Below are 27,167 nucleotides of genomic sequence, written 5' to 3'. Positions count from 1 at the left end.
TAATGTTAAATGATGCCGAGTCAAACGAAAATCCTCCTTGGACTTCTGAGGTAAGCAACAAAACCCTAAGTATTATATACATGGCTGACATAAAGGCATGCATGCTTGTCACATGTCTGGCACATTTACTTGCTCGGTCCTTTTCCTTGCTCACATACCTAGAAATTTTTCTTACGATAGAAGTAGATATAACATACTTATTTGTCTGGCTCAATCTCCCGCAGGTTTATTTTGCTTTTTATATTATTCTTTATGCAAATTGTTATTTAGTTTTATTTTAAGTTATAGTTCTTTCTTTTGCTTTTCTATTTAAAGAAAGGTAGGTATGTTAAAAGTTTTCGTGTTAAGTATTAATTAAAAGTGATTATTAATATATAAGTATATAAAATAAAAATGTTCATTCGTACATTGGTGGCGGCGACAGCGGCGATGTCAGTTGAAGAATCAATCTTTTTTGTTAAGTTAGACAGGATTAAAGTGCGGAGGCGACCCAGAAATAGAATCTTCTAGTGTAACAAGACGAATATAGGCCTTTTGGTGGTGAGTCAGTAATTACACACATGTGTGTAACCTTCACATCGTAATTGTATCCGAGGCATTTTCGCAGCGCGATACATAAAGGATATATTGAAAAAGATTATCTTGTGATTTTTTTAATCCATAATAGTGATAGGCTCCATATACTACGGTTTATATTGAAATATCTCAGATCTAAAATGGAAAGCCGCAGATCAAATGTTATTTGGTTTTCTTGTCAAGGAATGTCAGTGATAATTTAAAGTAAAAGTTAGCTGTGTTTACACACTTCGCAAATAAAACCGTTGGTTCTGAACCTAAATTATCTCCGTTCGTATCAGATCGCCGTCCCATCGGTTTATGAAAGTGAGATAACACATTCAAGTCGAGTTGAGTGTTCGTGTACACCTGTATATCTACCGTGCAATAATTTACTCTCGAATCCAGAAGACCGAAATCGTTCAATACACTATTTTAGTTTTATACATATACTAGCGACCCGCCCCGGCTTCGCACGGGTGCAATGCTGATACTAAATATACTACAGAATGTCTTACAACGTTCACAGCCTTTTTGTCATTAGACAATACAAACCGCTATGTCCCATTCGTCCGCATTTTAAATCTGTAATATCTTCGAAAATATTCATTTATATTAAATGCTGTAAAGGGCCCTATTGATCTATATTAGTACTTAATTGGATAAGAATTAATGCTTTGTTGCTTAAAATCGCTTCGAAAATAAGCCATTATTTCTCGTAAAAAGTAAAGGATAAAAAATGGTTATTGTGGGTTATCCCTAAAAGATAGATATATATACAATCACGGATTTTTTAAGACCTTTTTAAGGTATACAATGTGCATGTATTATATATATAAATCTTCCTCTTGAATTTATCTATCTATTAAAAAAAACTGCATCCGTTGTGTAATTTTAAAGATCAAAGCATACACGAGGACAGACAGCGGTAAGCGACTTTGTTTTATACTATGTAATGATTCTAAGTTGTTTTAACTGATACGCATAATTTGCATCGATCTATTCACTCACGATGGCATCTCCATGTCAATCTACAGGTAACATTAAAAAAACAAAGCTAATTTCTATATTTCTGCTGTCTTTCTCTTACGTTGATCGTATCACACACTTACGACCTTTCGTAAGCAAGCACGTGCGTCAGTCAATACTAATATACGCCGATATTTAATTAAACGTGGAGGGAAGCGCCTTCGTGAGTGAATAGATCAAATTATTTTAAACAAGTTTTAATTTTGTTTTGATTTATTAATCCTTTATTACACAAAATGTATTTTTATAATACAAGAGTAATTTTAAATATTTACAAGGCCATGGCTTGTATTTCTAATATTATGTCTCTATAATATTTTAGTTATTTAAATATTAGGGACATCCAAAAATATTTTATTTTTAGTTTAATTTTGTTCAATAATTAAACTTGCATAACGATATTATACTATATTACTTATTTTAAATGACACAATTATCTATAAAAATAAGCAACACTGCATATATAAAGAATATATTAATATTTCAAATAAAAAAAAAACGAAAATTATTCTAAAAAATATTTAAAGCGTTTGTATTGAGATTTGGTTCTTCATAAAAATAGAGTAGAAAATTATTGAAACCAAGACATAATATATTGCTAAAAACATGTACGTATGTTTTTTAATATGAATACAATCAAAAACTTTGTCTTCAACTTTACCAACTATACTATAATTATGTGCCGCGCAGTTCAGCGCGAGTAAATAAAACACCTCGTCACATCAACATCAATTAAATTTATTAATCCCAACTGTCAATTTCCTTGAACGCTTTTACGCATTCCACTTTACTTTTACTGTCACTGTCATATCTGTCTATAACTTTATTCGTCTCTTTCCTCTTGGATATTGTTGTTTCTTTCGCACAGTCACTGTGTTTCCTTTTTCCGTTCGAGACGACGAGCTCAGCTTTCTTTGGCGGCGGTTCCATTTCATCAATCTATAAAAATGATTACAGTTAATGGAAAAAATAGTTAATTTTTCTTATATTCAATTGATAAAATTTTAATTGTTATATCCATTTACACGGCTCATGGTGCAAAGCAGAGAGTGCTTTACGATCTAAAAATATTTTTCACCTTATTTACTTATCTTGTAAAAAAGTTTTTAAGAATTTTAGTTTTACTTGCTAGTACAAAGACAATATCCAAATTTAATTTTAAATAGTATTCTACTATGTTTGAAAAAATACTTCAAAATGTCGATTTTCCTAATAAAAAGCCACAAAAAATATATTTCGGCGAAATAAACACGCTTCTTGTCGTAAAATTAAATTAAATTTTAAACGTTTTTTACTCTCGCAAAAACGTTGTCAATTATTTTGGTGACTTCATATTGGTAAAAAAAACGATGTCATCATAATTTCCAAGAGATCTCACCACACGCAGTCGCGAGTCGTGGAAGAATTTGTTATATTAAATGTTGTAGTTAAATCCCTAGACTGTAATCAAATCAATTTGAAGATGAATCATTCGGATTCGATGTAGTACGTATGTGCCTGTAATTACCTGAAACACGCCGGAAGCGCACCTCTTGCGAGCCGGCTGCGCGTCTGCTAACGATACACTATTCGACCGCCCTCGACTCTTCTCCGGCGACCCGGTCGCGTTAGAATCACTGACAGTATCTAATAATTACAATGAATAATAAATAATCGCTATAAAAATAAATAAACTTTACATTGCTTCTAGTTCAGATGTTACCAATTTTCGTATTTTATTTTCTTTTAGAGATTTTGTACTGAACAAGATAAAATCATTTACGGGTGTTATATAAAATGTGTATTAACATATAATTTCTCTTTGATTAATACTGATAACGTAACTACAATATAAAGCCACAAATAAATAAAAAAATACTTTAAAGGTTATAAACAAGGTGATCCAAAGATAATTATAATCGGGTCCAAAGGTAATACATGTATAAATCTTAAAAAAATATGAGCGCAACCTTGAAATTTTAAACGAACTGCAAATAAGGAAGATCTCTAACTGTCTCGATTCGTAACTCAGGACTACTAAGACATCTTTGTCGACATTCAATATATACAAAACTAGTTTCAGGGATTAGTCGTCAGGTGTTAGGTATAAAGCCTATAGTCTTTCCTTGCATTAATTTGATGAAATTCGATTCAGTCGTTTGGCCGTAAGCTAATAGACAGACCGTTGCATTTATATTATTAGTAATGATAATAATCGAATAATGGGAGAAGGAAGCCACTTTTATGGACTCTTGCAACGCAAACCAAATAAGAAAACTACTAGACAGCCAATAAAAATAAAAATGTGGCAAGCAGTGACGATAAGGCCTGTCTCATCAAGACAATGCACCTGTGAACTGTCTGCCAACCGAGAAACAGGCTTCAGACAGCTTGATCACCTACTCTATTTTCAAGATCGAGTCTCCAACGACTTCTTCTTTTTGTCACGGCTCGAGAAACGAATACTCGGCAAGATATTTAAGCGATGAACGCTCAGTAATTATTTTGAGAAGGAAATGTAGATGTAGAAGAATAATAGGAAAAGAAGAGATTATGTATCAAATCGGTGGAAGACAATGTTCTTAAACAAATACAGCTCTTGTTTCAAACACTCAGCATTATTACCTTTGAATCACCCCTCCAAAATTTTAAAAGCATCAACTAGATATCAATTACATTATTAATTACAATAAATGAACTAAAGTGTATTCTAGTTACTGTTAAGCACATAATTAGTAATAAATTAATATCAAACAGTAGTCTATATTGTACGTTTAGAAATCGTTATCTAATTTATACTTACAAATGGATTTCCCTTAAGTGTTAATTTTGAATGCAAATAAAAAGCACATAATTAAGATTAAATATACATTAATTTTATAGGAACCAATAAAACCTTTTTGTTATTTTATCATCAATCAGATCGTGTTGCAGCAGCAATGTTCCTACTGACGGAAACTCGAATAAAAGTTGTTAAGATTTAAAAAAGAAAACTACATTTATATTGACCCTTTTAAATGATATATGTGCATAATTATAATGTTATACTTATTGATTCGTTAAAATGTTAACAACTATTTTTAAGATTACCTGATTATGAAAAAAATGTTTTTAATGATATATTTTTTTCTAAATTACAAATTTAACAAAACGGTCCTTGATAAAATACCTTAAGAACGAATAAATGAATAACAAGCTTACAAAATGTTAATATTTATTTTTATGAAGTTATTAAAAAATTAAATGGACATACCTCGCCGGGCCAACGCGTTGTCGGATGAATACCTGTAAAAAATATTTCGTATATAAACTTTATAAATATGGTAAAGTTATTTCAACACCAGACCATAAACGAAACTAAAAAATAGGATATTAAATTATTTTTTTGTGATCTTAATGCGATTACAGTAATGGATTTTGGAGGTATGTTTTAAGGCAATGTTAGCTATTATTTTTGTTCTCCTGTTAAAGAAATATAATAAAAATATGAAAAAATATGAAAATAGTTATGAAATTGATATTCTGGTATTCAATGGTTGGTTGTAATAGAAACAGTTAGTTGGAACAGGGGATAGGAATGGCAGCTCTGTTTTTGTGTAATCATACGTACGAGTATAGTCATTGTCTGTTATTATATTTCTGCACTCTTATAATAAATGCAATTGTTCGCGTACTTCCATTTAATATTTTCCATACATAGTGTCTACATCTATTTAAGACAATGTTTCTGTAAATACGTTATACATGCTCGAGGAACGCCTTTTAGATGACGAAACGAGTATTTCAAATTATTTAAGTGGCATTCGACTCAATATCGATACTCGCTAAAGTCGTCTAAAAATTATTAAAATTATAAAAAAATGTTTTGTCACCTATGTTTCAATTAATTAATCGATCTTAATGACAATTTACGTACATTAATATGTTATCATTTGTAATGAAAAATACCGATATTCTAGGTGAATTCATTGTTTTCAGATACATAACATTTTTGGTGAAACCAAAACACACGGACAAGCTTAGATAAATATAAAAAGTAACCTACATTACAAATATATTTGCATGAATTAAAAATAAAAGTAGGATGTATTTGAAATAGGAATATATTTTTTTAAATATATATTAAATTAGCAACTAACCGTATCCAATTCAAAGGTACTATTGCAATCGTTATAAAATGGGACAATAAACACGCGAGATATTAATACATAATTACTCGTTGGTTAGACGACAATAAGTATTATTATCGATAGAATGTCATTATGGTACAATAAATTTTTACGATATGTTTCGCACCATAAAGTGAAGTAGGTACTCGACTCGAATCGAATATAATTTTATTGGGGCACTATCGATATCAACAACGTCTCGACTATAATACGTGTGGTTATTTTAATCTCTATTACAGCTACAAAAGTAGGTATGGGAGTCATCCAGTTTTTCCAAACGAATTCCTTTTATCCATAGATAATATATAATCCAGATCAAATAAAGTAGAAATTATTCATTTTTATATTTTTTAATATAGTAAGATACATGTAAACGGGCATCTGAGTAGTACGGACGTTGATTTGAAAACAGCTCCACCGTTATAACGTTCACATACCACTAATATGTTCATGGGATTTATAAAAATATTCATTCAATTTAAAGTAATATGTCAATAAGCCAACTATTAATTTATTTAATGATATTACTTTAATAGTAAAATTTTTTAGGTATTAAAATTTGATAAAAAATAACGTATACAATTTATATTTATTTATTTTGCTATTATAATTTATTTCTTTTGCTATAAAAATTAAATTTATTGTTTGTAATTGTTACGGAAAACGAAACGTATCAAAATCGTGATTTTGAACGATCGTGTTATATTTTTTATAAATAAATTTGCTTTTACTAATTATTACTAACCGAATATTACCTATGAAGAAGTTGACTGACATACAAGCTATGGAAATTTAAGAAATATTCATCAATCAATTCCAATTTATTTATAACTCGACAAGCCATTATACTAGTATACATAATGCAGACACTGATCCCAATATATATTAATTGAAAGGAATTATTTATTGGAGGATTTTTTTGGACATCCGTTTATGTTGTTTTTTAATTTAAACTCGTACGTGCTGTATGCGGTAGTTGGAAATAAATAGAGCGATGTTTTTTGTAGTGACATTGTTGTACTCGGCTACGTGTTCACGGTGTGCAGTTGATATTAATATACAATTAAATCATTATGATCAAATAATTTTACATAATTTCGTCTATTTTATTAATATGCTAGAGTGTGACTACTTCTATTTTTGAATTGATGATAACCTAAAAAAATGCTTTCCAAAACCCGAACCATCTATTTTTATTCTTAAAACATATATATCAGACTTCTCATTTTTAATTATATTTTTATTTAAACATCAAATACAATTTGAACGTATGCCCATAAAGTCGCTGTAGACGTGCGTACTAATTAAAATGGCCGACTTTAATTAAGGATTATAAGTAGGTATAGTTCCGGGTAATAACAGTGGAGCGTTTGATTGTGATCTTTATCAAATGTCAACTAACCAATAACAAGAAATTCTAATATAAAAACAGCAAACCGTATGCTGTGTATTCAGTATAACATTTTTATAACGTTTTCTTAATTAATTCAAAAAGGTTGAATGTTTTAATATTCAAAAAGATGATACAAAATGTCATACATTGTTTTGCTTGAAATATTATTCATAATATTATATCATACTAAGAAATTTCTTAAGTAACTATAGATGTTCAGAAAAAGTTTTATGCGATGTACAAATTGTATTGTTAACCCATAGTCTCTAGCCCATATTTATGTAAACTCGACTAGAATTCCACAGAATAATAACACATCAAAGAAAAACTCTTTCAACCTTTATAAATTCTTAAATATTTCCGATTCAAACCCAGACTATAAAAATATTGAAGTGTTTTTTTTTTTTAATTCGAACCGACATTGCGAGTGTTTACGCTTTAATTTTTCAAGGAATAGAAAACATGTCGATGTCGATGTTGGTTTAATTGGTACGAGAACGCATTGGCTAATTGTGGTGTTGGACACACTAGCGCCTCGCATTCACCTGTCACGATACAGGGACATACCACCAGTGAGCCAAATTACTTCGCTTCGGTCACGACCACAGCGCTGATTCAATGTTAAGAATCTAATAGAAGTCCATTTAAAAGTAACGTATCGTTTGAAAAAGTTTTACGTGTGTTAAAGTTATTTCCTATACGGTTTATTGTCGCTTTCTCTATGTCTCATTCCGCGGGACATATAATGAGGCAGTCGACGATAAATCGCAAAATTAGATACTTATCGAGACAGTTTATAAGTTGCAATTTAAAATGAATGGTTCATTGTTAATACTCGAGTAATAATCAATCCATATGGAGAGGATGTAATGAGAAAAATTATGTTGAGCAAATAAAATATGAGTTTCTTATATTAGCAACTGTACTTATCTCGATCATCGCGTTCTTACAATTAGCAATTAAAGGCGCTGTGTTCTCTCACATAAAATCATCGAGACCTCGGACATCGGACATCGTCTCAAAGCTCAACGGGATGGTTCATTTATCAAACATTGCTCCAAATAAGGATCGTGGCGCGCCTGCGCGGTGACACGCGGAGAAGCGGCAATTGACTTGTAACTGCACTTTTTGTTTGAATCTACTAATAAGATATATTCAGGAGTGACGTTCGCAACTCAGATCGAAATAAGCCTTTTCGGGATTTCTATTAAGAGACAACTAACTGTAGCACATGTTGAATAACTATGTCCTGTAATAATTTTTACTTAATATCTCGCTTTATAATTTGCAATCCCTAGCTAAACGTGTGACCTATACTACTTTGAGATGAATGTTTAAATAAGCTGCATCAAGTCAAAGGTTCGGATATAAGCTGTAACTGTCGAATTACATATATAATATATTACATTCCAAATCAATATGAATTATTAAATTTTTAAAATACAAAGCGAATAAACGCTTCTGTATGTTAAATAGAAAAAAAACTGTTCGAATTAACTTTTCTACAAAAACGTCACAACAAGAATGCGTATCTGAATGAATTCTAAATTGAAAACTAGTCGGCTCACTTAATTGTAAACTGCATTGACATGTGCGAGGCATACTTTTGTTTTCTGATGAACCACCGGCCACATTATACTCCCTAAGGCCGATGCTAACACCGCATTAGCCCGTGTTATCTGTCACCGAGTGACGCCCGGGTACACTGTTTACGTAACTTATGCACATACATCAGTTTCAAAACAATGACCCGTTTGACGTTTGTCGGTATATTAACCACGACGCCATTAGATCGCTTTTCAGACTGAATATGGTATGTTTCGCCGATACCTCATTTAATGGCACTTTTAATGGTGAAATGTATGACTGTACTGGACTTGTGTGAAGTTTCCATAATAATATTATCTTTTTTATCTTCCTACAATTCCTTTACAATTCCGATAGATGTTTCAGTATATAGCTAGTTGGATTATAAGCTAACCTAACCATCGGAGTATACACTTGTTAACATTCTTTTTAATGTAAAAAGTCTATATATCGTGATTGATATATAAATTAACATTGTTAAGTTGTTCGTTATATACAAAATGTAATTATAGGACCCTTATAACATTCTAACCATGCTCTACACAGAGATGCGGTTGCTTAGAACAAACACACGATCAATTAAATTGTGTAATCATTGAAATTATACATACACTCGTGACAGCTGGCGTTAATAACTAGGTTTACTGCGTTATTGCATGCATTACAATGGGCCGAAACGGAATTAAAGGGTAAAAACAATAATAATATATACTCTATTCCAACCATAACAGGAAAAAAGCCAAAACAACATTTGGCAGCAAATTGACGCGATATCATTGGTCGAGAGTTTGATTAATCTATGATATTCAGTATGGATTTGCGAAAAAATGGCGTTTTGAACGATAACGCAACTGTTTTCGGAGTTTTGGACGTATAATTAGAGAATGATATATTAATCATAAACTCTTAGTAGTGCCACTACATACAGCGGAGCTATTAGCAAATCGCATGAAATACATATATCTAAGGTTTGTTTATCTTTATTCCTACTTCGATTGGAATAGGCTATACTATTATTCGTATCAAACGGTAGTGTATCCCTACAACTTTTAAAAGGGAAGTCTACAATGTAGTTACGAGTATATTCTACAAACTCAATAAATCTTAAAGAGAGATAAGTGCCCTTACATTTTTTTCATTGAATGCCATGTAACACTTAAACCATGTTTAGATATTAACAGCGAGTATCTTAGAAATGACTATAAAATAAAAATAACATAAATTATGTTATATAAAAAATTAGACGATACGTACATACTTAAACGAAATTGAACTACGAGTTAGATTTATTATAAAAGCACATATATGTAAACAGGAAAATACTAATTTAATTGATAGTTAGATATATTATAATTATATTTCACATTCAAAATACCAAATAATATAAATATTAATAATAATAGAAATATTGGAATAGATATTGTTCTAATAAATAGTCGCCTACGCTCCAAATTACGGTACCCAACACTCGCAGAGCGATCGCGACACAACAGGAAGAGTTTAAAAACATCGTTGTAATCCAATACGAAATTAGTTAGGCAAAACGTCCGTTAACGTTTACGATGGGTCTTTTAATTCGCTACCAGTATTTATTGTTACCGTGGCTACAGGGATATCGCAGCGGTTAAATCACAGCAAACAACGGTAAAGGTCGGGCTTACATGGACGCAATTCCAATTTTGGCACCAAATAAAAGGACGAACGATAATATGGTAATACCGTGGTGTTAGTGATATTGCTAGTATGGCGTACGGGTCGTACCTCATCCCTTTCCGAGCAATCACGATTCGCTTGTTGCACCCAACACAATAATAGGTGGACTTTCTTATCTCAGTTTATGGAATGTAAGGAGACAGAAAGACATATTTAGTGTATAATTCAACATCTACATCTACATCTACTGTAGATGTTGTTGTTTGAATAAGTATATCTCACAAAACTCTTAAATTAAGAATAGACTATTTATGGGGCACCGGATGGTAAGTGGATATCACTTCCCAACTTGCTTTTTCAAAGTATGGAAAATAATACATTTAAATATTTATTTTTTTATAAATAACAAAAAATGTGTTGAAAATTATGTTTGACCTCACGAGATACTTATTACACTCGTGATGAAATGCATTATTATATTATGCTTATATTAACAACTTTAATCTATCTATAAAATGATAAAATCTATCTATTTGTTTTCTTTCATATAAGACTTAATTGTCTTGGAAGATTTAGATTTAAAGTTAGTCTTGTTCAATGAAATGTTTTTCTTTGATCCAAAAAATAAAATGTATACAAATTCGGGTATTTATTTCGTCGGCATATAGCCTCTGCTGGACGCCGGTGTCGCGTGCGCTCAGTCGATCACGGCAACTTTACATCTTACATAGTTAGCGTTACCTCACTCGTTTATTTTTTACGCGAATTTTAATGCGACAAACCGGCCTCCATAATGATTTTCGCCTTATTCATCAGGAGGCTTATTAGAACAGCTCGAAAAGGGTAAACTTTGTTTTTATAACCGAGGATTGTGATGTCTCTGTCGTATCAATTACACTTAATTTATAGCCAATCTCCCTATTACTAGTTTACATTGCGGTGACGCAATAAGGCGCGCATGGTAAGGACGTTTTTTAGATATTCGATACGTATAGGAAAATTCTTAATTGCGCCAAATATGTCTTAGAAGAGTTTTTGTTTAATGCCATAATAAACGAATATCCGTTCCGCCTATGGACACTGCATCACTAATTAAATTAGTTACCGATTCAATATAGCTTCCAATGACAAACGACTAATAAAACGAATGGAGAATCAATTTAATGGCTTACACAAGATTTCCAATGAAATGTTCGTTCAATACCTAATGTTTTACTCTTGGTAGATATTATGGGGCCATTAGCCAATCTAATGTAATGCAAGTAATGGACTAATATAGGAGAATACAAGTATATGGCCGTATAAGCTACTAGTAAATACAGTAGTAAATTCATCCGTTACTCGTTGTCGGAGAGGCCGCGCCTTATACGCACAGATCAGACGCAATAGGCAAGACGTCGGCATGTCGAATAGTTTCACACGTCTCGACACAGACATCGTTGAATCTCAAATCCGTTTCGTGTTGTCGCCTGCCCGCTGTCATCGTCTGGTACCTAACGGAGCGAACTATCCTCGAGAATATTCACTTTGCACAAACGCCGACCAGATCCTATCGCAAGATCTCATTAGCTAATGGCGGCCTACAGCCAATTACACTGAGTGACGTGTCCGGGGCAAATTGTGCGCCGACGCCGCGTATTTGGGCCTTCGGAGAGCTATTCCATCTGTCAAACCCGAGCAGGCAATTATCACCCGTAATAGTTTTCTTGATAGCTCAAAATACTATGAATAAAGGCTACCGTGGCTTACTCTCAAAGTGTACCATCTCAAGCGAACACGAATCTGTCCTATGTCAGTTAAATACCACGTGTCAGTGCAAAGAGGTTTTGCCCTGTCCTGTCGTAGTCCATCTGTAGATCCAAGCACGCGTTAGTTATATCACGAGTCTCATCTGTTACTTACGAACGATGGAAATAAAATATAATTGGCTGAGACATTACGATTCATCTACAATGTTAGCCAATATAATAACGGACGTTATATAAAAAGGTGGTATTCATAAAAACGAGTTTTATTCCGCAAGAGCGCAGACGTATGTTCCTATTATAAAGAGGTGGTTCGAGTACGAGACACTATCAACGGCGAGCATCCAAAGTAAGATACAAAGTCAAGTTAAATAAATATGTTTTGCGTGGAGCCCTCCCAGTTTCTATTCAATCGAGTCTAAAAACAGGCGAGCGGTCACAAAGGCGTGAAACTGATGGTGCGTCGTAAAGATGCAGTCTTATAACACTAAATCGCGGGCGTCGTCGGGTGGCGCCATTAGTACCCCGTCAAGTATAAAGGACCAGTACAAAGCTGGTGCAATGCGCAAGCGCAGGGTTATCTTCACCTTTTGTCTACACGCAGGCGAAATACCTCGCCGCTCTTTGAGACATTTGCTACTTTGTTTGGACTTAGAAAACCTTAATGGTAATTTGTATGCAAATGCTGTGACATAATGAAATAGAACTTTATATATAAAACATAAGATTTCTATAGCTAAATAAATTATTTTGAAAAGAACCAACGCCATGGCAAAGAATTCCAGTAACTGGTACGGGGTACCTATTGCAATAAGTTAAAATACATTTAAATTCACTTGTCTTAAAACACACTTAAATATAATGTTTGAAACGAAAAACAAAGATATACATACCACACTGAAAACTTACTTTTAACCGAAACCGGAACGAAAAAGATTCAAGACACGAAAATGATTTAAATATTTCAATGTACTAAAATTTTGTTAGACAGTCCAATTCAAATTCAAAAGTTCCACCAACCAATAGCGATAAACCTAACAACGAAACACACGCATCCATCACGACAATCCGATATTTACCGTCACCAGACCACAGATTATTCATATTCGAGTTCAGCAATAATTTCAGTGAATGCTATCTGTGGTGTGTTAATCCGACACGACAGAACGCACAGCGGAACGTACTGGGTTTCTCAATGCCTTGCCTCAATAATATTCAAGCGGATAACTGGACTGGAAGAGCCAAGCGATACCTATCATTGTAACTGTTAATGCTTTATTTGACTCGACAGGTTTTAACGCTCTTATACCAAACGCAATTCTATGGAACATCTGCCGATGAAATCGAGAACGAACTCTCAACTAAAAAAAGTATAAATTTGGAATTACAAAAAAGATATAACATATTTTTGTTAACAAATTGGAAATCTTAACAGATCCACATGCGTCCTAAAATATTTTTTGCATATTTATAATAGAACCAGGAGAACGCACCGAAGCACTAATAAAAGTTAGTAAGAATTAAAAGTGAAAATCATTTTTGTAGTGACAACAACCCTGTTTAACTATACATACGTATGATTATACTAGCAGACCGGCCACGTGTTTCTGTGGCTACGTTATATGTCCGATATATATATTGTACGATAATGATTAGCCGAAAAACCTTTGTAAATATATTAGTATAAGTTAAGATGCGCATTCAGATAGATAACTTTGATGTTATACGTACTATTTTTTAATCTAAATCACTTTTATTTGTGTCCGTAAGTTGGTACATTTCTGTACAAAACGGTCCAATATAGTCGAAGATCACAATAAATCCAAATCAATTATCGAAAATATCTTCCCGGCAAGTAATAAAAAATGATTTAGTTATAACAACTAAGATTATATCAACTCAAAACAAAGTTTTACAATTGGCCTTAAATATGGATCAAGTTGGTGCTTCCCTTCCTTGGTCATATATGATTACTATTAAATTATCAAAATACTCTATTAAAATCTCCATTAGTTTTATATAATTTAATCATGGCAGTTGGACTTTATGTAAGGCCAGGAAATATATTGTATGGTATTATACCATTTTCAAATGTAAATACTAAGATGGTACTTTAAAAAATTTATAACCAGCTACAAGTTTGTACTGGAAATAAATTATTGAACACCTTTATATAACAGATACGGTATGAAGTAAATGCTGTTTTATTCAATACATTGCAAAGCTACTCCCACACGTGGCGCGCGCATAATACGAGGGGTATATCGCGATGACTCAACGTGCAGGGAGCGGACAGTATTTCACACAAGATCATGCGCGTCACGAAGGCTTAAATCAGTGACTGTTACTACCGCAAACAGCTATCGGAGGCTGGAGGCGAGAATCGCGACCCAGTTCGCGGCGCGTGCGCACCCTTACACAGAGCAGTGAGAGAAGCAGGCCTTACGCAACAAATTATTCATACAAACATATACGTTTACTAAAATCATATAAAAAAATATTACATTTCCATTGAATTACAACGAGCCATAGGAATTAAAAATAATGATTATTTAATTTAGAAATGGTTAAATGATATATTTATAATTTATTTAACACTTACAAACCTGAAGAAAGACTTAAACATAATTTCATTTAAGTAATTAGTATAAAGATTTACAAACATTGTACTGTTAAGTGAGTAAAGTATGACTTATGTCATAAATCAGTAGCAAGGTGAAATGTAAACACATAAAACTCATTATTTCAGTGCAGAGAGCAACCATATTGAAATGAAATAAAACCCAAAGTATAGCCAAAAACATATTCAACATACTGGCAAAATATCTTTTGGGCTCGGTACATTTTAAGAAAGTAATAGGTTTCTATACCAAGTTACTCTGTGCCCTAAACAAGGTAACCGCGAGATAGCATCGGCACGAGCGATGCCGATGAAACTCGAGTGTTTACGAGCGATCGACGCGTGCCACAATTGTTTCTTTAACCGCTCCTTTTATTTATATGCGCCGTGCCAAACTTTGATATGCCAGTCGCTAGTCGCTAATGCAAAGCGGACTGCCAATAAATCTCATAAAGGTCGGAAAAGATAGGGATAAAGTGAAATTGCAACTCTAGATTTACTGTAGTGACATTTAATTACGATTAAAATTAAAGCCTACAAATGTGCCAGTGGTATATTTGTTGGTGAACATATAGTTTCTCAACTTGTATTCCTAGAACTTATGAGGATTTTATACATTTAAAAAAGTTTTTTTTTTAAATGGAAAAATGTTTTTTGATCTTGTTTTTTAATAATAGTGTTTATTAATACATATACGATAATATTTTACTGCACACTTTGAACGCAAAGGAGTTCTATTATTGGTGTAAAAAAGTTGCAAGTCACTCAACTTTAATTTTATTGGAAATTTATATTGTTAACAAGTTTTGATAAGGCAAAAAAATATAATAGTTATTATATAAGTACCTATTCCATTTCTAGACGAAATAAGAAAATTAAAACAGAGATTTAGCAAAACAATTCCCCTTAGAGGTAGCACAAAGTAAATGAGAATGGAATATCATCGCACGTGTCGGTCTATGCAAATGCGGTGCGCGCATTAAAATGCAAGATGGCGGAAGCGCGCACGCGAGGTCGCGGGGTCGCGTACCACGCGCCATTGTCCAGACCGATGGTGACCACGCAGTAATATGGGCACAGATATTTATAACAGTAGTAAATAAAATTTTAAATTTAACGTAGGAGCGTGTTAACATAATCATGACGTGCCCTTTCTACTATCCTGAATAAACAAAACAACATAAAAACAATTACGACCTCCGTGGTCGAGTAGTGTTCACACCGGTTTTCATGGGTATGCCACTCCGAGGTCCCGGGTTCGATTCCCGGCCGAGTCGACGTAGAAAAAGTTCATTAGTTTTCTATGTTGTCTTGTGTCTGGGTGTTTGTGGTATCGTCGTTACTTCTGATTTTCCATAACACAAGTGCTTTAGCTACTTACATTGGGATCAGAGTAATGTATGTGATGTTGTCCAATATTTATTTATATTTATTGTTATTATTATTTAATGTAACAAGTAAATAATTATAAACTCAAGTGCATATTGCCAAGTCGTTTATTATACTACTATATTATAAAATAAAAAACGACTGCATTGTGTATTTCACAGTAATATATTGTATATATATTAGTAATGAAAAAAAATCCCATAAACTACTATTATGGTTTTATTCGAACATGTTTGACATACTTACTTTACAATATAAGCGAGATAAAACTAATTATAAATGATTTTCACTCTCTCCCTACAATATTTCTGAAATAAAAATATCCTACGTAGCTGTTAAATGTTGTTACCCTACAGATATCCTCTCACGATCCGTTAAACCGAGGCTTACAATAGCTTCAAGTAGAAAGCTCAGTGAAACAAACCCAATCGAAATGCGACCGAATATATTATATCGCTCAGTAATTATGTATTTTTTATAACCTTCATAAAAATAATTGGAAATTCATTTAAATTGAAATCATTTTGCTCATAATTATTCAAGATGAAAAAAGCCTAATACACCAATTTGTTATTTAATGGAGAAGGTAGTTCTCACGTGTTAACATTTTATCTACATGATCTTCCAGCGTATTATTTTATTAGTATAAACGTAAGCTTTTTATAAACATGACAATGTCAATTCGACCCATGTGTTACGAAAGTTAGAATAGGCGTTTCATATGATATACATTTAGCAGAATATCATTTAACATACTATACGTTTCGTCATAATATTAAAAATATTTTTTTACGGAAAGTTGGTAAAAAATTGTGCAATTTTATCTTGTAAATTTTATTTCGAAGCTCCGTAGTCTAATTAAATTATAAATTATTTTTTAAAATTGAATTAAATAGCTAATTACGAAATAATGAACCTGACTTCATATATTTTTACCTCACTATAAACATTTGATGCTTGCTTGATTCATGCTATTGGATATATCATTCCAGCAAAACAAGTTATACGTTAATTCATTTAACGTAGTAAAACGGAGGGCGATAATTCAGCTAAGCAGATACAATAAAAGTGTGCCACAAAGTTAAAAGCGCCTTGTTATTAATGTAGTAAAACGAGCCGATCGGTCAAATTAAGCTATCTGCACAACGCAGGCGTACCAGACACACGTATACATCGTATGATCCTAGGAAACCATGGAGACAGGATCGTACTTACTATTTCAGTTAATATTTTCTAAAAACTAAGAAAATATCCACTCTATTATTAAAACTAGTTAACTACGCCATCTAGCGGTAAACTACATGAGCTCACAGAGAGCTCGACTAAAATTGGAGGCTCTATAAAATTCCTAATCATAAAACATGACGTTATTTATGTTGGCGGATTCCCCGCATTAGTCAAACTTCAGATAAATGTTATTTTGTAACTTGTTTAACAAAAAATATTTGAGAGTATCTTGGTCCCCCGGTTTTGCTCGCGTTAAATTTATATTATACATTAAAGAAATACGTACATAGATTTGAACTAGCAGTAATAATAATAGTAATAAGCATAAAGTAACTAACGACAAACAGACAGAAAAAATGATGATTGTTTCGGTTTAAAACTTTTGATAAAACTTTAAACGATCCAGTCAATTTAAACTCAAGACATCAAATTTAACATGAGATGATGACATGTATAATATATTATACATGATATTATAATATATTGGTAAGTACAAGAATATTTTTTTGCTCAATTTTTACGAATTGTATTGGAGAGAACTCATTTACGCAGCCTAAAGAAAATATCTTCGAAAATATAGACTGAGATTATAATGGAAGAACACCCGAAAGAAACCATTATAAGTCATTTGGTATTCTAGAAGAATGTAGTCTAGAAAATTAAGTTTTAAAAATAGAACATTATGAGAATAGCTACAGATTTCCACGTGAGCTGTGTGAACTGATTAGTGTTTATAATTTATCTCGTGCTCGGCGGTGAAGGAAAACTCAGCAGTGGGAAATTTACAGGCTGTTAATGTATTGTAAATAGGGCGCCCAAAAACATTTTTCCGAGAATACATCCTTTCTGACTCATTTTACATTGACTATAGTTTGTTTCTTATTAATTATACACAAACTTTTTTTACAATAGTCAACATAATGAACACGTTAATAATATTTCTTACGTGCCTGTATTTTTTATCCATTTCTCGAGAGATCCGGTTGTATTTGTAACATCAAATAGCGTTGAGTAAAACATGAGTAGTGTGCTATGTATTTTAGTGTGGTACACACAATTTCTTAAATAAAGTTTTTCTAATAGAAGATAAACGCTGTGTAGGTAAACCTTAGACCGAATAATCTCGACACTTGCAGCTTTCTTTACCTACAGCGAAAGATTTTCGTTCTTTCTTGTTTTTGGTATTTTAGTTGTATCAAGCTTGCGTCAGTAATTTAACGAGTTCTCGGAAGCAAACCACAAGAACCTTACTGTCAGTGGAGTTGCGCCGGCATTATTTTCATGAATGAATGGTAGAAAATGTATACTCCAAAAAACAGCAAACGAATGGTGTAATTATTTTAAGTTAATTGTATAAGGAATGATTGATAATAACTGTGTTTTTATTTGCAGTATAAATTACAATTATTTAGGGAAGATGTAAATTACAAATCACTAAACTAATCGAAATAAATACTTAGTAATTTATGAGCTATGTAGGTAATCTTTTTGTCGAATTAGGACTATTGTAAGCGCTTTACCCTTATTTTCTCGTTAAAATATATCCTATTAATATATAAAAAACATTAAAAGTTAATTCGAAAAAAAAACCTTTCGTTATGAGTACTAGTAGAAAGTTTTAAGTAACCAACTAATTGAAAGGCTATATTATGGAAAATAAGAAAAACTATCAAGTTGACAAATAAATTAAATACATACATAGATAGACACACACGACTCCCATAAGCGACAAACATGCATTACATATTAATTTTTATGACAATAAATGAAAGTAATTAATTACCACCAACCTTAAAATAAAAATAGAACAAATTATCTTCTATATTGGAATAGCTAAAGTAAAATGTGAATCATGTCGAATACGAATATGGTTATAGAATCATAGGAAAAAGTAACACTCGTCTACCCATAAGATATTTAAGGTTGCCTTAATTGACACTAAGCGTGTGATTTATAATATAAATAATAAGGAATGATTAGAATTAGTAATTTTAAAGCAATATTTATCAAAATAAGAAAGACAACGTTTAATAAATCATCAAATAGAAAAACGTTTTTACTGGTATTCCTGATTTTCTGAACCGATCGTTAGTCTTAAGTGACTGAGATAATTATGATTTCGAAGTAATAGTTTTGTTATTTTGAATGGGATGGAAATGGAATGGGATTATAACATCAATTGAAATACATTGGAATTTAGTATTAATTAATAAATGCTTGATTTCATTGAAATATAAAAATGATAGACAACAGTTTATTAAAATACACTTATTATTATCCTGAGATGGCGATTTGATTAAAATAATAAATAAAAACAGATAACACGATTGAAAAAAGTACTACGTACAGTCTCATAAACTTCTCCGATGTCTCCTCGCGACGCTCGCTCTGGTGCTGCAGACGAAACAATACTTTAGTACACATACATAAAGTTTGTTTCACAAATATGATAACAAATGGACACATTTAACACATTTCTTTCAGATAGAACGCATGTCACAGGATTTTTAATAAGGCGCCATGTCTACCGTCTTTCTTATTAATGGTAAGGATGTTAATGGATTATTTCATGATAATACAACCTATTCTCATTTCATTAAATAATAATTAATTAGTAATCTTAAACAAATATTCACTTTGATTTTGTTAATTGTTTTGTTAATGGTCCATAATAATCAATATTTGAAATACAAAGGAATGTAAATCTTGGGGCTGACAAAATAAAGCTCAAATTACCTTATTATTGAGCAGCTTGTACTTGACGTACGGCATGATGGATATCCGGTTGTTGTTGGCGAACACCCAGGTGACTGTCTTCGCAAGATCTCTTCTTGATAACGCAACTAGGGCTGATGTATCGTCCAAGAATTGGACTGTGATTTGGCCTAATATTAAAAATATATTATATATATTTAATTAGTATTTTTCTGCCAGACTTCTTCCCGTTTCAAATAAAATGATGATCATAGAGCTTAACTCACCACGCACGATCGTATTTTTCCCCTGAGTATTATTGTATTGTAGTTGTGGAAGTTGACTAATCGTATATTATTCTTGATACTTTGGAACGGTAGTTCTACAATATACTTGTACAGAAATGTTATCCGGAACAAGTAAATTAAGTACTTTATTTTCTTTATCCACATCGTTTTGCATCCATGTGCCTTTACGAGTTCTATAAATGATTTGACCTTTTATGGCTCCGTTACATTCTTATGAATAATGAAATTAGTTTTATATAATATACTTTAATTATTTAACGACTATCTTAATAACTAATTCACGTTTGCGTCTTTGTAATGAAAACTGCCTACGATGCTTGCGCTAAAGGAGATGGATCGAAGCAACCTGAGATTTGGTCAGCTCTTCAAAAAACGCGAGTCTCCGTTTATCATAACCATTTTCAGTCGTAGTCACATAGCGCTGCTCGGAGGAGTCTCTAGCCTTTCGGATAAAAGTAAAATAATCTTACCAAAGGCGCTGAAAAGTTGATTAATGTCACTCCTCTGCCACTCCTTTGGGAACGTTAAATGAAAGACGTGGTCTCTGGACGGCGTCGCTGAAACAAAATATACATAATGCCTTAACATAACAAAACTATGGTATGTATCGTGTTTTACTTCAGTTATGTCCAATATACAAAAATCACACGTAACGATGTATTCGAAAGGTTTACTTTAATTTGGTTTGATGTTGTATTCACTTTCAGCCGGAACACACAGTAATTCTAAAATGGAGTATATTTTAAAGTATCAAATACTAATGTTCAATACACGACACCAGCTGAACCTGCATCCCTACAAGCACAGCAGTACGTACGGTCGGGGCCCGTGAGGTTGATGTAGGGCGAGTCCTGGTGCGCGGTCTTGGCCAGGAACAGCTTGTTGAGGAAGGGGCGCAGCGGCGGCGCGTCGGCCTGCGCCACGCGCGCGCCGCGCTCGCCGCGCATGCGCGCCAGGTGCGCCTGCATCGCCAGGAAGCACAGCCCCGTCACGTACGCGTCGAAGCCCGCCTCGTGCGCCTTGTTCTGCGCGCACGTGTAGCCGCGCCCCGCCGCGCACTCTGCGCCCGATTGTGTCGTTAGATGTGCACGCCGTGAGTATCTTCAGGCTAAGCTATTCGACTTAGGGTCAAGCGGCGGCACGTTTGACCAACGAGACTCACTGAGTGGAGGGTAAACGTGAATGTTTCGGTAGACTCGGCTGACCCGAGGCCGAAATATGTAATTTATTATTAACTCAAACACTAAGCACGGCCAATATTGTGCGATTAAAAAGGATAAGATATATTTTTATGTCAAAGTTTCATAAAAATGTAACTTACCGACTTTTGGCAGTGAGAATGGTGGTTCTGATAGTGTTGACAGTAAATGCTGTAGAACACTAGAATTCACCTTGTCTTTGAAGGGAGGTAGACTACACATGTATTTTGTGTCTAGAATCCTGAAATATAAGTTATAAAAATCAATTTCTGATGATGTCATCTTGACCGTTTTCACCAAAGACGACCATTCTCAAGTAAAATTAGCTTGAACTGCAACTAACAAGTACCAACTCTCATAATCCAATGAAATAACAATTCCAAACGACCGGAAAGGGTTCAGGCGCAGGTCCAACTTACCCATTCAAGCTACTACTGTTTTCAATTGCTAGACAAATACAATAACTGACCCGACAAAATAGCTATGAGTGTGTCCACAACAGGACCAAGTTTACGTACAAATTATTCATCTGTGTTGGTTATATGCAAAAAAGAAGAAATGGCCGAACTGTATTTATATTTTTAAATTATTTATAAAAAAAAAAGTTCCAAGTTACGTCGAGCGAAGATCTAACAGCTATTTAATATAATTTAAGCAATGTTTACGAATTATAGTCGGTTAAAACTAAATGTTTAAACAAGTATTTTCATCAAGACTTCTTTTGTCACTGAAAAAACAATTAGAGTCATAGTTCTGGTGAAAATATAATAATAGGAATAAGCTAACATTATTATGCATATCAGTAAATTAAATGCATATAATCATATATTTAAATATATTTCCTAATCAAACTGACCTCGGGAACATACAATGTGTAAACTCTTTAAAGGAAGAGTAATCAGAAGGCAGCGGTTGGAAGAAATGGTTCAGTGTGTGCAGGACGTCCAGTAACATGTTGTGACCTATCACCAACTTTTCCTGAAAGAATATATGCTTGTAATAATAAGTTACTCACTCAATAAAGAAAATAATTTGTGCAAAAAACTATATTTTATATTTCTGTATTTATCATTTACTAGCTGAACTCACATACGCGCGCTAAAGACCTTCAAATTATTATATCAAAAGCAAATTAATGTTAATGAAAGTACCGACAATAGTAAAATATAAAATTCAGACATGTCTCTTTTTGACTAATCTAGATACTTTGTTTTACTGCAATGTTAGCTCATTATTTACTCTTACTTCTTTCAAATTTAATAGTTAAAAATGTTTATTCAACATACAAACAACACACTAAACACACACATATTGAATAGCAAAAATCTACCTATCTATCTTTAAAATTAATGCTTTTCAACTGTTCTGGTTCTTTTCCTTCTTTGGAAAACATAATAAGTGAAACACAACTAGCTTACCGACTGACTGATCATTCTGGCAACCTTCGAAAAACCAACCGCTTCTTCAAACTCCTCCCACTCTTTCTCCTTCTTCTGTAAGTTGCGATTCTCACCCTTATTTTCGGGTGTTAACCGGCTTACTTTTAACACCCTGCAAAAGTTTTTCTAACTTAGTTAATCATATAAAATCATATAAAAAAGACTAATTTTAAAAATTGACATGTTTAAACTTTCATATGTATTTACATTTTGTCTTTTAGAACATAATAACTATACTACGTATGATTTGGTGGGAATGTATGAAATAAACACTATAAAAACACAGTGAAAAATAAAACTAATCCATGGTAACTTTACTAAAGTTGTTAAGAAAAATGTAACATTTTTGTATCAACATTCCAACATATTTCACTAGCTGTTGGTAATTTAATGTCTAAATAAAACTAAATATTTTGAGAATATTTCAAGCTGATTTGCTGATTTTAATATTGGGCAAAAAAATGGCAAAAAATCCCTTTTGATATATGAGAGCCCCTTATATATATATAAATGTATATATATATTTATTTTATTATTTATTATTAAAGTAAATATACAATTAAGTATTTTGTGAATATTTCAAGTGCCTACCTGTTACCATTTCTTTATATCAAACAAAAAAATTGCGTTTTTTGTATGGGAGCCCTTAAATATTTATTTTATTTTGATTTTAGTACTTGTTGTTATAATGGCAACAGATATTGATATAATTTGTCTAGCTATCGCGCTTCTTAAGATACAGCCTGGTGACAGATACACGGACAGACAGCAGTCTTAGTAATAGTGTCCCGTTTTTACCCTATGGGTATGGAACCCTAAAAAGCATTAACCAATGTTAAATGTTTTAGTTAACATTTATTTTCGTTTAGTAATTATATTCATGTTTTATTGAATATAATATTAATTGTAATCAATATCCTACTTAATACTTACTTAAGTTTAATAAATAAGGAATTCTAATTGTAGTCATGCTTCTTATATGTTATAAGCTTACTTTCTAAGGAAATCAAGTGCTACGTCTGCTATTTGTTAATTTATTGATTTAACTTTACATTATGTTTTAATTAAATTAAGTAATTATAAATTTACAAAACACAATTACCTATCTTTATTTTCCAGAACCTTGGTCTCAACAAATGCTTCGTTTTTAAAACGTGCCCCTAGCTCTTGGAACAGCAATCGCCTGATGAATGCATTGCATCTATCAATCTCCATTTCATCTGATTTGCTGTTATCCAAAAACTCCCGCACTTTTTTACTGTAAAATAAATATTGTATTTTAACAATTCCCATTTATAACCCTTTTTACGTCTAATCAATGTATATTGAAGAGTAAGTTTAACAGATATGCTTTCAGTATCATAACAGCAATGTTACAAAGACCATAATTAATTAAATGGGCCTTTGGAATTTGGATAGTAGGAAAAGTGACATACATATTGGACATACATATGTTTTTAAAAATTCATACAATTGCAATTACATGAAAAAAGAGATTAGGATTGTAAAACTATTGAAAAACATATAGAAACCACAGGAAATACAGTGGTGAATATATCAGGAACAGTTTATTTTTTTTTTTTAATAAATAATTAATAACCTCGTAACTACAACCTACTACTGAAATCTTATTGGACTTAATATTAAAGAAGGCATTTGTCAGAGCTCTGTGTTAAATCTGTTATTCTTTTTACTTTTCATGACTGTAACATGGAAAAAAGAAAAATCCCACTGAGTTTCTTTCGCCGGTTCTTCTCAGGTCCGAGGTGTTAAATTCCGAACCGGTGGTAGATTTTTGACTATCAATAAGCAAGTGTAAACACTTCTATATTGAATAAAGATTTTTGACTTTGACTTTGACTAATCTACCAGATGTATAGATACTGCTTTAAAGGCTTGTCACAGGCATTCCAAAACTGCAGCATCAGGTGCAGTATCGAACAAAGCTACAAGTTAAAAGTATTTCTCTTACCAAATGTCTTCAATCTGACTTCTTTGCTCAACAGGAATAGTGATAGATTCCTGCTCAGAATTACTCCTACTTTGTCTCTCAGCCAAGTTCTCTCGCAACCTTGATTCTATAGGTTCTGTCATATATGAGATGCCTGAAAAAGGTTTATCACTATATTCATATCAAAATTCACTCAACAGTTCAGTGTTAAAGTACATTAATTGCAAAAAAGTATAAGTATATTTAGTGTTTTGATATTTTGAAAAATAACAATATTTGAACATTAAATTAACAACATTTTAACGAATAACATTTAAAAAACATATTTTGTGACTTTATAAAGTTAATTAGTTATTGCAGTAGGCCAACAATTAAAAAAAAAAATATTATGTGACAAATTTGAAATTTAATGTTAAAGTAAAAAAAAATTTGGCTTTAATTTGATTACCTATAAGATACCTTTGATTTTTTTTTTGTCATCATCATCATAAGAGTTTAGAAACCTTAAATCCTAAATAAAAATATTTATTCATATACATTAATATAGCTTAGTAATCCATTTTCAAAGGGGTTTTTATGCCATTCCATATTGGTATGTGCTACGGGTTGTTAGTTGCTAAAATGTTTTTGAGGTTAAATACTACTCTTATTTATTACTTCCTGTATTACAAAATGCTGTGATGAATAATGAATTGGTGTATCCAAGACAATAAAAATAATAATGATAAATATTATTTTGTTTATTAGTGGTTTAAGTATGTAGGTATTCATTATATTTGACTAATTTTATATCTATTCTATCTTTCTTATTCATGTCTTTTATGATTAATATATTGTTAAAAAAAATGTAAATATAAATACCTTCTTTGATAAGTTTGTTAAAATCAAATCCTTGTGCCGCCAAAAAATCTAAGCTAGAACTTTGACATAAAAACATTTTTTCGGGACCAGGACGCCCTCGTGGAAACAAATAGAAGTTATATGCATCATTCTTGTAGTGTTTTTCTTCTTCATCCCAGAAGAAAGCGCAAAGACCATACTGTATTAATAAAAAATCGGTTGACCCATTCAACAGTGTAGTGTAGTACTCTTGAGGAGAATCAAACATAGAAACATCTCGACCGTTAATTAAGCCTGTAAATTCCGTATCTATCACCAAAAAATCCGCTTTATTTATAGATTCGCTTATTAGAGGTAATGTTTCTTTGAAATCTAAAAAAAAGTGTTTATTGTGAGATCAAATGTATAACAATAAATAAAAGGTTACCTTATTTACCATTAAATTACTCACTTTTTCTAGTTACCTCCATTGTTATTATATTATTTTATATTAAACATAAATGTAATTTTGATATTACAGGCGATTGTTTGTAAATAATATTGAGCATATACAAAATAATAGTCTAATAACACAATACCGTCTAGTGTCTACTCAGTACACACTACAATTTACAGTACATACACACTGCGCAAGGAAGCAAAATACTAATCTTTGACAATTGACACTGCGCACCTAAAGCCTCTGTTACACGTTGTGCCTATTTGATTCAATGCACTCCAGTTAACTATTAATCATAATAAAATTATAGAAATGAAATATAAATATCTATAAAAGTGAAAATATCAATTTTGAATAAAAAAACTTATATGTATAATAATTTACTATCAAACTTAAACTTTGAGAATATGTAAAGAAAATAATAATAAAAATAAACTAAGCTTTATTAAATGAAACTATACATATTACAAATTATGTTATCCACCGTGATATTACTGTAAAAGAAACAACGATTACGTAGATCTACGAGAGATTGTAAGTTAATAATAATGGGTTTAACGCGTCTTTTTTGGCAATCCTACGTGTAGTGTACACAGATCTATAATCACATATTAGTATTATATAGATATAATTTTATATAAATATTATATTATCTGTAAAAGCGTGGGATAATATGATATATGAAAATGGGCGCGGGGTGAAGACGGTGTGAGTGCACAGTGAGCTGATATTTAAATATAATATCTATTTAATCTAATTGGTAAATCGATTAGGCCTCGTCCCGAAATCCGGAAAGCCTACTTTGGTGCACTCGATCCCTAATTAAGGCAACCGCTAAACCCGTCCAATCATAGGCCTATAGCCATCTTTTTCTCCAAGATAATGGAGTCGATTATTACCTGTCAGCTCCTCCGATAGCTAGAGGAGGACCAGCTAATTAGCAACTTCCAG

At 32.3% G+C, this 27,167-nt stretch overlaps 1 protein-coding gene across 2 annotated transcripts; it reads right to left on the bottom strand.

Annotated features, from left to right (window-relative positions):
* Window positions 1-2,301: 2,301 nt before the first annotated feature.
* Window positions 2,302-26,398, bottom strand: LOC113396999 (poly(A)-specific ribonuclease PARN-like). Of its 2 annotated transcripts, none has more exons than XM_026635127.2 (14): window positions 26,229-26,398; window positions 25,794-26,149; window positions 24,959-25,086; window positions 24,089-24,244; window positions 22,966-23,098; window positions 22,404-22,525; window positions 21,670-21,788; window positions 21,166-21,408; window positions 20,819-20,905; window positions 20,083-20,231; window positions 19,694-19,740; window positions 4,817-4,848; window positions 3,092-3,210; window positions 2,302-2,523 (listed from the first exon to the last, which is right to left on the bottom strand). In XM_026635127.2, exons 1-14 carry the CDS (start codon window positions 26,245-26,247, stop codon window positions 2,326-2,328), a joined length of 1,908 nt encoding a protein of 635 aa, XP_026490912.2. In that variant the 5' UTR covers window positions 26,248-26,398; the 3' UTR covers window positions 2,302-2,325. The 2 variants fall into 2 exon arrangements, with proteins under 2 accessions (XP_026490912.2, XP_026490913.2); XM_026635128.2 differs by having other exon boundaries at window positions 24,959-25,091; window positions 25,799-26,149.
* Window positions 26,399-27,167: the final 769 nt, after the last annotated feature.

This window comes from Vanessa tameamea, chromosome 9, assembly GCF_037043105.1.
Source record: "Vanessa tameamea isolate UH-Manoa-2023 chromosome 9, ilVanTame1 primary haplotype, whole genome shotgun sequence".
Taxonomy (NCBI): Eukaryota; Metazoa; Arthropoda; class Insecta; order Lepidoptera; family Nymphalidae; genus Vanessa; species Vanessa tameamea.
Note: the sequence above shows the minus strand (reverse complement) of the source record. Positions and strands in the feature narration are given on the sequence as shown.

Coding starts and splice junctions, on each gene's coding strand:
- LOC113396999 (XM_026635127.2), bottom strand. Junction 25,087..25,793: donor AACTTATCAAAGAAGGTATT/TATATTTACATT, acceptor TTTTCAGGCATC/TCATATATGACAGAACCTAT. Junction 20,906..21,165: donor CAACCTCACGGGCCCCGACC/GTACGTACTGCT, acceptor ATTTTGTTTCAG/CGACGCCGTCCAGAGACCAC.